The sequence below is a fragment of the Anticarsia gemmatalis genome, chromosome 12 (genome assembly GCF_050436995.1).
Source record: "Anticarsia gemmatalis isolate Benzon Research Colony breed Stoneville strain chromosome 12, ilAntGemm2 primary, whole genome shotgun sequence".
Classification (NCBI taxonomy): Eukaryota; Metazoa; Arthropoda; class Insecta; order Lepidoptera; family Erebidae; genus Anticarsia; species Anticarsia gemmatalis.
The window spans coordinates 9159702-9176904 of NC_134756.1; the positions used below are offsets into that span (position 1 = coordinate 9159702).

General features: G+C 36.3%; 1 protein-coding gene across 1 annotated transcript in view; it reads right to left on the reverse strand.

The window, feature by feature from the left end:
* Positions 1-606: 606 nt before the first annotated feature.
* The window catches only part of cyr (cypher), a 42954-nt gene continuing 26357 nt past the window's right edge, over positions 607-17203 (reverse strand). Inside the window, exons 2-7 of the mRNA XM_076120909.1 lie at positions 6986-7180; positions 5609-5789; positions 4275-4379; positions 3551-3723; positions 2184-2714; positions 607-1822 (exon numbers count right to left, since the gene is read on the reverse strand). Coding sequence (XP_075977024.1) covers positions 1470-1822; positions 2184-2714; positions 3551-3723; positions 4275-4379; positions 5609-5789; positions 6986-7169 — 1527 coding nt within the window. The 5' untranslated portion in view covers positions 7170-7180 and the 3' untranslated portion in view covers positions 607-1469. The remainder of the gene's footprint in view (positions 1823-2183; positions 2715-3550; positions 3724-4274; positions 4380-5608; positions 5790-6985; positions 7181-17203) is intronic.

Sequence of the window (17203 nt, forward strand, 5' to 3'; positions counted from 1 at the left end):
CGTTAATTTCCTGTAAAAAAAAGAGAAGTTCATACACTCATGGCGAGAGGCATGGCGGTTGAATTTGGAGAATATGACGTATTTTGGTCTTTAAATTGTCTAGGGCGTATGGTCGCCCACGGTGTTAGAGGACATGGACTCACATTAAATGGATTTTATTAGTGTTAATAGCTCTACAGTTATTATTTGTGCCTTACTTTTCAGAATAGGTACCTACCTTACCGTTTAATTTAACTATAGCATTACTTTACGATCGTACTATCGATGTTGTGTGTAGGCATGTGGTAGCAATAATAATATGATCCAATGTGGGTCATCATGATAAACTAGTTAAGTAGGTAGGTGGTATAGAGGCAGACTGTGAGAAATGAAATTAGTACCGTATAAATACCTGGGCTATATTATGTATATTGCATAGGGATTGTTAAAGTTTTATTATAGTATATTTCTAAGAGTCTAATTTTGCTCTGTAATCCTTTTATTATGTGTAGGTAGTATATTCATGCAAACTGCTAATAGAATGTTACCTTACTCACTCACAGTCATATAGCGTTAGCTACCTAAAATAATATTTTAAATACAGAAGAAACAGTAAAAAAAAACAAATAAGTTTATTTCATTTATTGTTTCAATACAAAATGTATAAAATACTCATACAATCGTTGATAGACACATCTTCTCATCACATCACAATAACACATTCTTTATTTCGAATGATTTTATTAAAATAAGACATTAAAACTAAATTCTAGGTTTTCGAGGAAGTGCTAATGAAATCTTAGACGTACATCGTACATAGATATATAAGGTACTCCGTGACTCCTCACGCATACACATTGCTTTGATTAAACACCCAGGCACCCAATATTTATTATGTTTGATATTCTTATAATAAAAATATAGATAATACTTAACAGCCAATCACTAGCAATAATTATATTCTAAAAACCTTAATTTTACCATTATTTGCACCATAAGTACTTACATTGTTGATAAAATAATGAAACATACTTAAATACATAATTGTTTCAATATCAGTAGGTACATATTGCCTAATAATAACCATATAGTTTCAAAAGCACCGCCTCAAACGACAAAAACGTCGAAAGTATAACTAAAAATAAATAGCACATTACTTACTATGAAGCTAGAAACAGACAAGCTTTGGGAGGTACTTACAAGTACAGTCTTCACTTATTAGACCACTAGTGTACTCTTCACAAGGATATATTGTCCATATTGAAGTAAAATTATAAGGAAAACTTCAGTCGCAGTCTCTACAGACTTTAAACTCGATTCTTCACAACCCTTGAGAATTCAGAACAATTCAAGTTCTGGAAAGAGTTTTATAATTAAATTGTGAAATTCAAAAGTCCCGGTATTTCTTCACGTTTGACATGCGAGGCTAATCTAACAACACCCCACGTTACTAAACTTAGTTAAATTAACGGTCCTCCTTCGCGATATCGTCAAAAAGCTCTGGAATATGGCCAGTTATTGCTCGACGACGAGTGGTGGTCTAAATATGGACTGTCAGTGAGGAGTAGCTTACTGCCGCTTAGACCTGAACTCGAGCTCTCGCTTGATGAGAACATACTCTTGCTTCCTGTGTAGAAAGAGAGAGACGTATGCAACGGCTCCCTGCCGAGGCGACGTCTCGCTCGCACCAACGAGATGAAGGCTACAGCGATCGCGCACAGGAATATAATCCCTAGAACGCAGAACGCGAGAGCCATTTTTCCTGGTGACAAGCAGATTGTCTTGTCTCCCGGTGAGAATCCTCGAATAAATTCGTCTTCTTCTGATTCTATTCTTCTTGAGCCTGCAACAAAAATGAACAGAACTTTAGTTTACATACTGGGATCACTAAATCTAATTCACCAGGTGGTGTCAGTCAGTATGGTAGAAAACGGTTTCCAAACAACTAAGCTAAATTGCCTGAATAACAATTTTAAATAAATATGGATGAGGAAAACTTGAACCACATCACTTTTATGATTATTGTCTTAATTGTCTATGGACAGAAATTCCCCACTTAAATAATTAGAATCGTGACTTTAAACGTCATCAACTCATCATTTCTAATATCTACATCACTTGCCAGATACGTGTGCTAACTGTGCAATTGGATCTAAATGTAATAAAAAGCATCATAATCATAAAATTATGTTTTAAAATGTCACCTCTTATGGACGCCTCATCTTCCAGTTCAATATTGGGCGCATGCACCTCAATACTGTTATAAACCTCTAGTCTATCAATCACGATGCCTTTAGCGTCTTTATCGAGTCTAGCCTTCCTTAGCAGTCCATCTCTCGTTTGTTGGGGCTTCTGTAAAGCCCTGCAGTCAACGGGCGGGCATTGGCCTTTACACAATTCGATACCACACGTCAAATGGAGTTTCGCTCTATCAGGGAATTTGAATGCAGCAAAAGTTGTGATGGCGTGTTGATATGTCATGATATTCTTGAACATGTTGTCTGGATCTGTTTTAGCCATTTTGATGTTGGTGCTCTCGTCAATGTTCTTCTGAGGGTCGACCGGTTCTAAGTCCGAGAAGTCAATCTCTGAGCTCTTGTGTTTGTGGTGATGGATGGATGGTTTGTTGAAGATCGTCTCGTCAATGGGACAGCCGGCTTCGTCGAGGAGTTTCTGTGACGCCTCCCCGAGGCCGTCGTGAGCCACGCAGTTTGTTACTCGGAGTCCAACGCCCACTGTAAATAAAAAAAGAAACTTATCAATAGTTTGCAAAAATATTGTCTAATACATATTATTCAAATAAGGTAAAACTGAAGAAATCATTATTCTAAGATAAGATCTTTCACGTAACTTGATGGTCAGACTCTTTCTACTAATAATTAATATAAGTTGGCAGGTAACGGCTGGGAATCGAGAGCAATAGAGTAGATTGAGCTCCCTCAATCTACTCTATTGCTCTTGTCTTACCTTTGACCTTTGTGACCTTTGTGACCCCTAGACCCTTGTCCAACAATGGGAAAGTATAGGTTAGATAAAAGAATATGTCTCAAAAAAACATTACTAGGACGGCCGAATTATTTTTGATACAATTTGTCCACTATGCCATAAACATGCCGCGTGCGCTGCGGAGCCGTCTACATTGTAGAACGGATCAGTAGGTATCTGATCAAAATTCCTGACACACACCACGCTATCACGGAAGTGCGTGCTTGTAGTGTTTGTTAAATAGCAACGAAATTTGGTCCCTATAGTTACTTTTACTGTAATGAGCTGAATAACTCGTATTAATAATTTAGTCATGTATGTGCATCTTTTAAAGCGCCAGCCATATTGAGAATAATCAAAATGAATTTCAAATACGTCAAAAATTGCGGGAACTGTGTATTAAAATTATACTAAAGAGAATTAGAGACGCCTTGTCGTAGCCAAGTGGGACCAATGGTACAAGAGCTTTACACCAGTGTGCGTATTCACTACTAGGACAAACCCGTGCTAGATACTTAACAGCAGTCGGTTGTGGGAGCCATTTAAGAAGAATTAAATATTAAAAACGGTAAACTTCAATTCTTACCGGGCAAGGTGCATTGTATCAGCAGTCTAGTTGGTTGTCCCACTTCCACGGTGGCCGGTTCAGTGACTGACGCGGCCGGAGCCAGTTCCATCCAAGCTCTCGCGGCTGCCATCAGCCACTCGCGCTGCTCCAACTCCGCCGCATTCGCAAACCCTTGCCGCTGGCGACCCGTTCTTGAAACATTGCATTTAACTGATTATTATATCTTAATAGTAGCCAGGAGTTTGGTAAAGTTCCCGTCGTGTCTATTAAATAGCAATAGGCCTGCTCCCTATTGCATGAGATTGACATTATTAATGGCGAAGAGTTTACGAAATATCCCTCTACCTTTACCTTTGTTTGTATGTATTGGAATGGTAGGAGATTACTAGTGGTGTGTTATGCCAATTAGTGTCGGCCACACCTAATGCGGTATAAAGGTCAAGACCATAGAAACGTTACTTGGCGATTAAATCGGAGGTAAATTGAAATACCTACCTAATTATAAAATGTGCAAAGGGATAGAAAAATAAATTATTTCCGGGATGCGATCTTGAGTTCGCCATAATGCCAAAGATAGTAGTTTATTTCGCAAAAATCACAACATAGTAACATTAATTACAAAAAATAAAGAGCTAAAAGTATCTTAATTTTATCTATCTCCAGTTACACAAAGAGCGACCAAGAGTCTTCATGTGTACATTGCGTATGTACAGAATTACTTTAGTTAATATTATTATTTTACCTCGTTTTCTTCGCCTCTCTGCCGGCCATTTCGCGTAATTTGTTGTTGATTACCGTCTCTAACGCCGAGCTGTTGATGCGCACCGCACGAGGTTGCAATTTACATCTGAAATTTAAATTATACTAATGTTATAAACACAGGGTTTTGGTGTGAACTCATCCAAGCACACGCCTTTCACGGCTTGCCTTCAGTTTATATAAATCATTTAAACTACGAGCATTATCTTTTATGCAATCATTTATATCTCTACATTCCCTCCCCTTATGCTTTGATAAAATCAATACGTAAGTATTACTTACAAATAACCGGTGTATTGAGATCATCAACCCTTAAAGGCAATCGAATAAGTATTATCGTATTCATATGCCTTTATTGACGCGATCTCCGGCAAGATTATATTCAGTATCGGACATTTACAAGCTAACATAATAGGGCATGCCGCAGTAATACTAATGTTGTTCAGCCGATATGTGCCGATCAGGTTTTGCTATCTGCTTCGTACTATTCCTGGAACATGACTGGCATATCCAGGGAAGAAACGACATCTTATAATGTCCTTGCCACTTTGAAAACTTATGGATCAGGTTTTTTATGTTGTTACGTAAGTATATGTAACCTGTTACATACTAAGTAAGAGTATGAACGAGTTATATCTCAGCGAAGTTTACAAGCCGTGAGAATTATTTAGCGAGAGTTAAAAGTGAGGAGGGAAATATATGTTGATTGCTTGTAAATGACTTAGTTTATTTCAATTTTGAATATTTTTTAATAAATTTTGTGATATTTCTTTAAAGCAGCTGATAAGTTATGAGATTTACCGTGTAAGTTATGGCCGCAAGAAGAGTTGCGAGGACATTATCTACGGTATATTATTAAGTGATGCAAATTAATATAAAAAGCAGCTGCAGGGGAAACCTATAAATCTTCTAAAGATATAAGACCAGGAGGCCTATGGACGTACCGATTATGTTATAGACTGTTTGCTGGCTCAGTTACTTACGCCGGTCTAAAGTGTAACCAATTGGATTGTTTGATTTAGATTATTTTTATTTCGTATTCGAACTAGATTTTTTTTTTTAAGTAAGAACTGCTCTTGTGTCTTGGGGTCTTTTACAAACATACAAACAACGTACACAAAGTACAACCAGACCCGAAACAAATATTTGTGTCTCGCACAAATAATAAAATTCTTCCGTGTGGGCATCGAACCCACGACCTCACGACGCAATGCTAGTGGCGTGGCGACCACCTAACCACTTAACTCGTCTAGAGTCTGTCTAGAATAAGCCAAGCAAGCCAGATCTTGGGATCCAAACTACATAAGCAAACCTCACCTAACGTACAACTCCTGGTCAGACGACTGCTGCAGTTGCCTGTCCATCTGCACGACCAGTTCCACGTTGTAGTACAGCACCTCGTCATCGTCAGGATCACTGAGAGTCGTGTTCGAAGCCGACGTCCTCACGCCGCACGCGTTCGAGGGTAGATGTAATGTGATCTGGTTTTGGTGGTTCCCTGAAAAAATAATAGATAAATATGTTTAGACAGTTCACAACAAAAAGATCAAGAGAGTAGGAATTAAACACCGTCTTTTTCTTCTTCTTATCCGACGTTACTTTGGTTTCACACAAAATGTCTTCTTTCAAAGACATGCTGAACAGGCGATTTTATAACCGGCAGCATGCCTAACGTCAATCCGTCTTGGGAATCCTACGTTTAACTGGAAAGTGGATGGGAAATTTGGACCGCGTTCGGAACGAAGGGTAATGCTATAGGAATCTGCGATGTTAAGCATAGATACAATTAAGGAATAATCTAGACATTACTCAACATAGTTCATTTGGTAGCCTACCATATAGGTAATTTTTTATACTGCTTTTAGAGCCCATTTTTCCATTTTCAGAATGATAACAAGATTTACTATAGGCAAATTACTCAGCGCCTTAAAGTTCTATTGAATTAATAAATAGTCCTGAGAAAGTCTTCAAATAAAGTACTAGTTACTTTACATGAGAGAAATAGGAAACGCATAAGAACACTATTAATCAACGTGATAAACCAAACGGGAAGTGTCTCGTATATATTACTTGACAAGTAAATTTGTTTTTGATTGCAGAGGGACGTTTGCAATCACTCTACGAACGAAATTGAGATAAGAAACTGTAAATCGCTGCCTGTTAGTATCCTAGCATGTCCGTACTTTAGTTAAAGACTTTCATCTAATTAAATAAAGATAGATACAGGATGCTTTATTTGGTTTCACGACTTATTACTATAGTGACATAATATCGCGCCTGTTATACACAAAGATAGGCAGAGGTGATTGAAATACACTCAGGTCTGCTCATTTACAACGTTAGTTCCATGAAAAAGAGAGCAAGCCTGTTGCCATTTACCTACCGAGCACGTTACCACACTCCAAGCACACTATTGGGAAATATCCCAAACACCTTCCGGTCCGGGAGTCTAACCCGATACCTTGAGATATAATAATGTGTACTTCAGAGATAGTTTATAGTTTTCAAACATATTTGCCAATCGATGTTCCTCAGAAAAGGCATGAATGCATGTTTTGTTTATTCAAACATTAATAACGCCAGCGGGGAACGACTGTACCACAAAAGTTGTAAAGGTTTTTTGTAAAATAACTGTTTAAACCGGGCGAATCCGGGGCGGGCCGCTAGTTAGATATAATCGAAGAATAAACATACCTTGGACTCGACATTCCCTGGAGAAGTCTTTGCTAAACACGAGTCCTTTGAACGGCTGTGCCATCTCCAAGTGTACTGTCATGGCGGACTTGTCGCAGACGGTGGACACGCTGGCCACGCGGTTGGGCTTCGTCTGGCACGACGCGAGGCCGGTCGACCACAGTAGTAGCACCACACGCCACATCTTGGCGCCACCTGGAAACAAAAGAAAAACATTTTTAAAGCTCTGATTTTCATTTGACGCAGATTTGTCTAAGAAAGCTCTATGTTATAGAAATCGATACTTAGTGCTCGATTCTCTACCACTATTGACCAGCGACAACCGGCTATTTATCTAGAATTCTAGAAATTATGTATGAAAATCTGATCAGCGCCGCTATCGGGCGTCGCGGGACTATTTTGGCAGTACATTTTAGATGTCACATATACAATGCTCGGTGGAACCGACTGTACAAAATAGCGCTACTGCTAAGAAATAAGCCGATTCCAGCACGAGATATGAGTTGAAGACCCTAAAGTGTCGCCTTTGCATTAGAGCTGTTTGTTACATATTATAAGGATTTACTGTAGAAAATACCTTTCGTAGTTCCTCCACGGCAAATGTATAATTTCTGGTCAAAATTATTCTAAAAAGTAGGCCTCATTTGCACCTAATGTAGGTGATACTGTTATACATAATTCTTATACTTAATTATGTAAGTCCCACGGTACTCCGTTTAAGCAACAAAATTATACTAACTAAATCTGATTATGTGGAATTTTAAATAGAAATTAACATTTCAAAGGTTGTACCTATTCATGCTTTCTAAAATTGCATATGGCGATATACATAATTACGTAAACAACTTAAAGCTGTTAAGTATAATCCAGTTTATTTTCTTCATATGTGCGTGAAAAGTTATTAGCAAGGGTCTTGGCGTGTTATCGTAAACTCATCCAAGTTATTACGTAATAAAGGAAGGTTCATAGAACTGTATCTAAAGTGCTCGTATCTAATAATAAAACGTGATGGTGTTCGCGTCAGGCACTAGGCACAAGGCACTAGGCACGGAGGCACAGAGGGGCTAGGTTTGCGGTGCGTAGTGCCGTATTGATCGAAGTCAATCGACAATTTGCGGTCGCGCGGCGGTTGCGGCGGCGGATATGAAAGCAATTTGATACAATCCACACTTTATCTTTAACCACCATTACAAAATAGAAGCCTGAATTTGTATCCTATAATTATGTTAGAAGCTTCCATTGTAAACTTGTTCGACTGGTACCGATGGTTTATTTTTAAATAAGTCTCTATGTAGTGTTTATTTTCTACTATTCAAGTGTATTCTATTACTAACTAATTGCTACTATTATGCAGCGGAAGCAACTTGTCCTCCGCGACAAACTTATTATTAGTTATTAAGGATGTTGACTAAAGTTATGTGACTATGTTTGCATAAATATGTACGTTATTACACTTCTTACTAATTTGCTGTCTAAGTAATGAACATTATAGTAATTATTTAAAAGGCTTTCTTTCTCTGGAAAGAAGATAGCCTCTCCTTTTCTTTCAAAGCATGTAGTACCTACCTACCTTTACCTATTATTAAAAAAAAGTTTTGTAGTAAGACGTATAAATCATAAAGATTTACTTCAGCAGTCAATTTCATACGATAATTACTAGTCGTGATAGCGAAGCTAAAAGTAATGAATAGACAATGAAAGGCTAGTAATATCCGTTTCAAATTAATTGCTTGTAGCGAACAAAACTTCACGTAGCCATAAATCAGGCTGTAAGTAAGAGGTCCGGTAAAATCCCGACATATTTCCCTTAACCCTTGACTCGTAATAACTTACTAGACAACTCGTGAAGGAATCAAGTTCTCAGCATGCATCGAGGGCGTTGAACGGTTCAACACTACACACGCATAAATCAACAACATTACTTATATTAAATTGTAACTGTTTGTTTGTTTCATCGCATTAATACTACTGAGTACATTCTGTTGAGATTTTCACAGTATAAGAAGTTTTGACCTTTATACTCCAAATATGATGCATCAAAATGGTTTTTCGCAGAATTAATGAATTGCTAGTTCAAGGAATAATTCATCGAGAGAGGCGCTAATGGGTCAAAATTTGCCTATTGTACTTCACAACCGAAGCGTTTAAAGAAAGATTTATAGCTTAATTCTTCTTTAATCTATTATCTCGACATTGTTGGGTTTTAACAGTTATATTTCCGCTGTTTCCGCTCTGTGTCAGTAATCCCGATGGTACAATTAGATAGGCAATTAGATTGTTTGGGGTTTCGGGTCTTATGATGTATGTCGCGAGATTAAAAGATAAAGAGTCTTACTTTCAACTGTCACGCACGGTGTTAAATTAATAAGTGGTAGTATGTCTTTCACTTTTTGCATGTGATTTATGTGGGAACGAATTAACGGTGGCGAATTATAATCTGTTCTTAGCACGGTTAGGATGTTAGTACTCAGTTACGCGAGATATTTCTATTCAAAGATGCCTTAGAGTGTATGTGTAACACTTACGTATTAAGTAACCAAATGACATAATTTTGAGACGACCGTGACGCTTTCTTCTGAGTCATATTTGTTTAATCTTTTAGTAGAACATGATTTTTTTCTTCTGTGTTTCTTCTCTATTCAATTAATGGTGCCCTGAATAATTTTCTTGATATTATAAATAACAATAATACGGTAGCTAGTTGTCTTTTTTCTAATTATCGTACTTCAACTAATTTGACGTTACACAGGATGGAATACTTATAGATGAAATGATAGTGTAGGAAAGCATTTGACGAAGTTATGTTCATCCCGGCTCCGATAATATGGGACTCTTATTGGCCGGAACTTGTATTTTCTCACGCGATCCTCTGCTAATACGAGTTAGTTTGAGCCGTTGGTACGTATGCCTAACTCCACGCAATATTTCGTCAACTTTTAAGTTTACGCTATGACTGAAAAACATAAGAAAAGGAAGAGATTCGTATCATACAAGCTCTATGCTTCATTGAAAAAATGTTTCAAACAGCAGCTTTTCTAAGTGATTTTCTCATCTTTTATTATCCTAATAAATACAATTTACTTAGTGTCCCACTGATGGGCACGGGTCTATTCTCGGAACGAGGGAGGGGTCAGAGCTAGAGATCAGTGTTACTACCCACACAAAATATTAATTTTAATACTAAAGTTTACCGTTTTGAAATGAATAATGAGAAATAACTTAAGATGACAATATCTCCATTAATTTATCTTGTCAATAAATAAATAGCTCTCAATCTAACTTAACCCTACCAGTATACAGTTACACAGTTTATCACAGATGCGCATTACGCGGTAAACAAAAACAATGACATAAACTGCTATGTTGGTCTCTGGTTGCGTAATTTACAATTAGTAGGCAATTAAAACAGTAAATGTATACCAATGTGAGACCGTTCTGTGGGAGTACGGACGATGCTTCTACTCTACGCTGTGTTACTACTGACGTGTGAAAAAAGTACCGGCCAAGTGCGATTTGAACTTGCCCATAAAGGGTTCCGTACCGTTATTTGTTAAGAACGGCCAAAAATCACGTTTGTTTTATCGATGCCCATTATTTTTTTTATTTTATTACTAAAATTTTGTAGTATTTGTTGTTATATTGGCATAAGAAATAGATCATCTGTGAAAATTTCAACTGTCTTACTATCACGCTTCATGAGATACAGCCCGGTGACAAACAGTCAGAGAGACGGTGAAGTCTCAGTTAAAGGGTCCAGTTTGTACCGTTTGGGTACGGAACCCTAAAAAGGGTTATTACACGAATTAAAGCACACTCCACTAATCTGTTGACGTAATTTGATGGAAACTTATACCATAACTGTTATTTAAGTGGATGACTCGCTTTAAATAACTCTGGTATGATTTCTTTGTAGAGCCGCATTGTTTTAGGCAAGGCGGGTAGTAATGTTATAGGTACAGCCCTTGTCTTTTATGTTAGCTAAAAATAATAAGATCTTAAGTAAATACTTAAGTACACTCTATTTATTATCGTAGATTACGTGGAGGAAGGGCTAATCCATGTTTTGTCAGGGACAAAACACAGACGAACTACCATAGTAGGTATTCTGCTTAGTTTGGAATCTAATTACCGTGTGTGAGTTGTCCAATAATATTTTTATTTATTTATTTCGGATTCAGGCTTCATTTATTATTAAGGCAGTAAGGTGTATACACGAAAGTAACAACACTTCACAAAATACCCAGTTAAAGTTTTCGCAAAAACGATCTTAATACGTATCCAATTTGTAGCATTTCGACCTGAATACCTCAAAGATTAACGAGATCGATACAGAAAAGAGGTTACAAACATCAAATGCCGTAAAATCATTGTGTTGTCGAACAGTACACAATATACAGATGAAATGGATTAAATATCAATTGAAGTGAAAGCCATTTTTATTGAGCGTGAGATCTGGTTTGGAGCAAAGATAATTTTATCAGTTTCGGTTCTCATAAGTCGCACATTGTTGCCAAAGATGTTATGGACATTCGCTTGATTCACTACATTTCGTAACTACACAATAAACTTCTACTAAAAAAGTACCTACTGTATAAAAAAGTAGAAATCCACGTTTTATTTTGTCATCAACTGGTCTTAAGGACTAGGTTTCTGTGTCGAAAATCATTTTAAATTCTTTCAGTAAGGTGCTTATCTATTTTCAAGGAAGATTAAAAATCAATACTTACATTCAACATTACGATAGATTAAGGCAACAAATGAAATTCCTAAGATTTCATTACCTCTGTTGACTTGAAATATAATTGGGAGAGTTTTATTGCTCTCATCTAATGCAAACTGGAAGTTAAATGAAACGGTGCGACTTTGAGTTCAAAGTCTATATTATCTCGACTTGCATGAAACAAAATTATTACATACGTAGCTAAGTATACTCTACACTAAAGTATAGAAACAAAACAGACACATGGTTTTCCAAGTTATTCCTCCATAGGAGATAGGAACGACGAGAATTGAACAGATACATTGAAAACTAGTTGTACAATGAACAGAACCTAGGCTTTTGTGTCGCAAGAATACCGTTCTGTGCGTAAATAGATGTTCAGTACTAATGACTCTCGGACAGTCGCAGTCACTATAAAAGTTATTAAATAAAATTCTGGACATGTCTATCTTTTAAACCTGTTTGTAAACGAGTTTTTAAACTTTTCTTCTTTTCATTAAATTCTACAATATTTTATACTTAATAGTCTTCATGTATGAGTACTCCAATTTAATTAAAGCCACACAAACTTCAATCTAAAATTATACAATGGCCACTCATATTTTAATCAAAACTCTCTCAAGTCAAACAAAGAGACAGCAATAACGTCAAAAGCCAGATGATATTAATAAAATAACGTACAAGTCATCATTGTCATTCCTTGTATCATGAGAACTGAGATGTAACGGGAAAGATCTTAATAATCTATTTGTTAGTGGCTACGCCTATTACATTCCCATCTGAGGCCATCTGCCGTCAAAGTCTGATGTCCGACTCTGACGCATTATGATGTAGCCCGCGGTAGGCGCGAACATTATTGTAATACTATTTTAACACGTTAACTGCCACGTCAGGCACCGGTACCTGACGCACCTAGTATCTGTTAGGGCCATGTCAGACACGGGGGACTGACGCAGATGCATATATTTCAAATCAACCCAAGGAGCCGTCTGGCACGTTTATCGCATTTTTCTTTACGGTAATTGACTGACAAGGCCCCAGAGAAACTATGTGCAGCTTGGCCCACCATTTTCATGATTGGAACGAAAATTAAATAGGAAAAATAAAATACGACACTATGAAATTTTGCAAATGCTTTTTATTTGGCGAAATAATAACATTATTATCGGCGTTACCGCTGAGAGAATTAGAAATAAAATAAAATAAATAGTATTAGAAGAAAAACAAAATTTTAAATTTTTTTATGTTCTTCATTGAAACATTTTAGACAATAATGTGGTTCATTGGGACAATTTGGACAATAGGTATTTACTTGCTTCGTTTTCCTTCTCGCATGATTTCTATCCACTGTTTCTACATTAATCTTATAACACCTCGAGCAATATTTACGAGATTTTTTTACATTTGATTTTTTTTTATTTTTTTTTTACTTTGAGTCAAATTTTGCTTTTCCAGTTCGTCAATAACTTGTAGATCAAGTAACGATAGTTCAAAATCATCCATATTATCAATAATCGACATTATTAGTAATAGTAATCGTCACATAAATAACTTTATCTGAGAGCAATAAATTTACGCGCCTACTTCGACAACTATTTAGCAACGACTAAAAAAATGCATTTACTGCATGCTAGAGACCCCCGACAGGTTGCAACGTGCAAGGAGCGAACTATTTAGGTACTTACAGTCAACCGATCGCAGCCCGCAGTGAACGAAAAGTTTTCCCGCGCAAATGCAAAATACGCGCGGCCGCAATATTATTACTTGTTTCATGACAATGCCTGACAAAATGCCTGACATGGCGCAATAGGTATATTTTATACCGTTTGGGCTTTGTCAGTCACATATGCCTGACAAATTTATTTTTACCTAAATCTTACATAAATAATCATGGAAATTAATACGACATGATCAATTATCGTAATTTATGTCAATATGTTACATTTCAGAAAAATAAAAAAATGACGTCATAAAATTTTGTATTTTTTTATCTTGGCAGTTAACGTGTTAACATAACTATAAAGACGTTTCCGCACTGCTTTGATAAAAAATTGTATGAATTGTTTGCATGGAACGTTATTTCAGGGGGACAACTTTTGTGTAGAGGTTAGCTTATGGGCTCTTAATTTTATATGGCTAACTGTCCCCTAATAACCGAAAAGTATAATTTCAGTGCTTACTACGGGCTTGTATTGCTCCGTTGGGAAAATGTGATATAATATTTTACTGCACGTTTGGCGCAGTGGTTTAAGCGGTCACCTCGCCGCAACAACTGTAGCGCCGCGTGTGGTGGGTTCGAATCCCAACCGGGGACAAATCTTTGTGTGATGAGCACGAGTATTTGTTCTGAGCCTGGATGTCAATTTATCTATATAAGTATGTATTCAGAAATGTATGTTTATCAGTTATTTGGTTACCATAGTACAAGCTCTGCTTAGTTTGGAATCAAATGACCGTGTGTGAGTAGTCCAATGATATTTATTTATTTATTTAATATGATGCTGTTTCATTGATAATATTTTACGTGGATATATGGAAGATCGTGAAATTATGGGGATATTTTTAGCATAATTTTACCATGGAAAAATAGACTAAAAGATAAAAGGGACTTTTAAAAGACGGCATATACCTATTTAAATCTCTAACAGAAATTGTGGAAAATTATACGCCAATTTTTATAATTAGGTTCGAAGCTGTTTTACATTTAAAAGAAAACTCACTACAATTTCTCCTTAGGGCAGTTACATTTCTATAATTATGTTAAGTACTATGTAATATTAGGAGAAGAGCCTATTACCATCTAGTAGCTAGGCTCATTTGTAAACGGGTTTCATTAGTAGCAGTTCAATGAGCTATTAGAAATAGACATAAAACTTCAATTCCATTGCCCAGAATTGAACTTGAAATTGAACTAGATTAACGGTATATATCCGATTGAAACACTAAAACAATTTATTTTTATCTACTTTCATTATATTTCCGCGGAATAGTCTATGTAGCTTAGAATGCCAATTTTATAAAAAAAAGAGGAAAACATAAACAAAATGTTTTTTTTATATTATAAGATTGAAAACTTGAAGAGGTTTTCAAAGGATCAGTCTCGGCGATAGACTCGCCCGTAGGGAGGCATAACCTAAAAAGGCTTGATAATACCAGTGATTTTCTTTCACTGTACATACCAGGAGCTGTAAATACCGCCTTACATCAACCATAATAGCTTGTCAGTAGATAATGGCATCTGTAATTCGCTTCCATCATTATTATTCGTAAGTTCGTCGACTTCTCATTTTTTACGGCATAATGATCAATTTTGTAAGGCGCGACCGCGGAATGGTACCTAATCGATTATTTTAAGTGTAATGTCGAGTTATGATTATTTTGTAATAGGAAAGACAGACACTTGACGCGTTGCTAATGAAATTTTGTGGGTAGATGAGAACCTATTACGTGTTTGGAATGTTATTGTGAGACTACATTCTTATTTTCTTACATATCTTCACCTGTCTTTTTTGGTACATTAAACTAGTGAGTCGAGTGCAGATGAAATTGTCTTTATAGTTGATTAAACTGGGTAAAGGGTTATAAATTAGGCTAATAAATGAGATGATAGAAAATCTAATTAAGATTTGTAAACAATCGTTACTTAAGCGAGATAAAAGGGCGTTACAGTATGACTCTATCTCAATTCTAAACAGGTTAACAGAAACCACTGAGCCATGAAGTTAATTGACCTTTGTCATTAACAGTTTATTAGCTAGAATTTACAGCTCATGGAAACGCTATCTGTCTGTCTGTCACCAGGCTGTATCTCATGAACTGTAATAGTTAGTAAGCTTTACAGACGATGTAGTTTTATTGCCGCTATAATAACAAACACAGATTAAATAACAATTTTCTTACAAAGGAACAAGATTTATAAGCCGTTTTACAAATAATGTTATGGAACCTTCCGTGTGTGAGAGCAACTCGCAATTTGCCGATTTTATTTTTTAAGAGCAAATTGTCTCTGGCAGAAGTTCTTTAGGTTCCTTGAAATCAGTTCTAGCCTTTAAGTACCGACGTGTGGTCTGACAGACACTTTCGTAGTTCAGAAAGTCTAGTTACATAGGTTAGCGAATACGTATCCCCCCGTGCTTCTCTCTACCCCTCAGTAAGTTGCCCGGCAGCGTTCGCGGAGAGTTGCTATGACGGCGCTTGCGGTTCCGGTGAGTTATGGCTTTTATAAGATCGCGAGTGGTCTGTCAGACCACTCGTCTGTACTTGTGTAACTTTTTTTGAATATGACTTTTGTCAGATAATATAGGTTTTTTCTTATCTTTACAGTTGCTTATAAAAAAAAATAAGCCAGGTACTTCGGGTATAAAACGAGCAACCACTAGCACAAATAAAGCTGTTCCTCCCATGAAGAAAACTACAAGTACAAGGCCTCAAAATAAAGACCATGAAGAAATTTTAACGGAATGGCTATATGAGAGTTTAGAATCCCACTGTGATGAAATTGACCCGAATTTTGTTGCCTTGGAAAGTGACTATAATTCTGTCACATCTGTTCTTCAAAACTAAAGAAAGAACGTAAGAAACATGTGTGCCTAAAATGCAGCAAACCTGTTTGCAAAGAGTGTTAGTAAACTTTGATAGTTCCTACCATTTGGTGCCCTGTGATTTACAAGAAAATTGTTTTTAACCTATAATATTAATTTTTTTTTTGCTTATGTGATTATTTATCTTTGAGAAAAAAGGACATTTAAAATGTTTTAATAGTTTGTTGAAATATAATAATAAGTAAGATAAAAGTAACGTTTTTCGTCTAAAGAATTTGAGACTGTAATTTAGTTGTTAAATTATTAATTATAAATGGTTGTACTACAATTTTTTTTATTATTTATTCAATAACTAAATACATATAGAATTCCTAGAAATATTTATTTACATATAATATTAATAAACATAAAAGATTTCTTTATTAAAGCTCTGGTGGTCTAGCAGACCTCACGTCGGTACTTAAGTAACTAAAATAGCACGTCGGTACTTAAAGGCTAGACTAAATTCAAATATTTGAATTTGGTGTCGATGGCTGGAATTGATTTCCCGCTGCGATCGTGTTAGGTATCACGAACTCTCGGTCGGAAGTCTACCCGTTATACATTGTCGCCTTACAACGAATTATACAACGAACTCTATGGATATTAGAAAAAAAATATCCCGTAATACCTGTCAGATTGAGGTGAAAAATAAACTTAAAAAAATATGTATTCCGGCTGTGTAGGAGGTTGGAATGCAAAATGTTTAATGGCTTTGTGTCCGATGTTTTTGTTCTTTTAATGTATCGATTAATATTCTCAAGTTGACCTACCCGAATATTTTTTTGTGTGAAAAGGGGGGCATTGTAAAACTGAGTTTATTAACATGACAACAACTTAATTCCAATGAGTTCTTGTAAGAAGATAAAAAGTTAATCTATTGCAAAACTCTACCTAACTCAGTTCTCTAGTAATGCC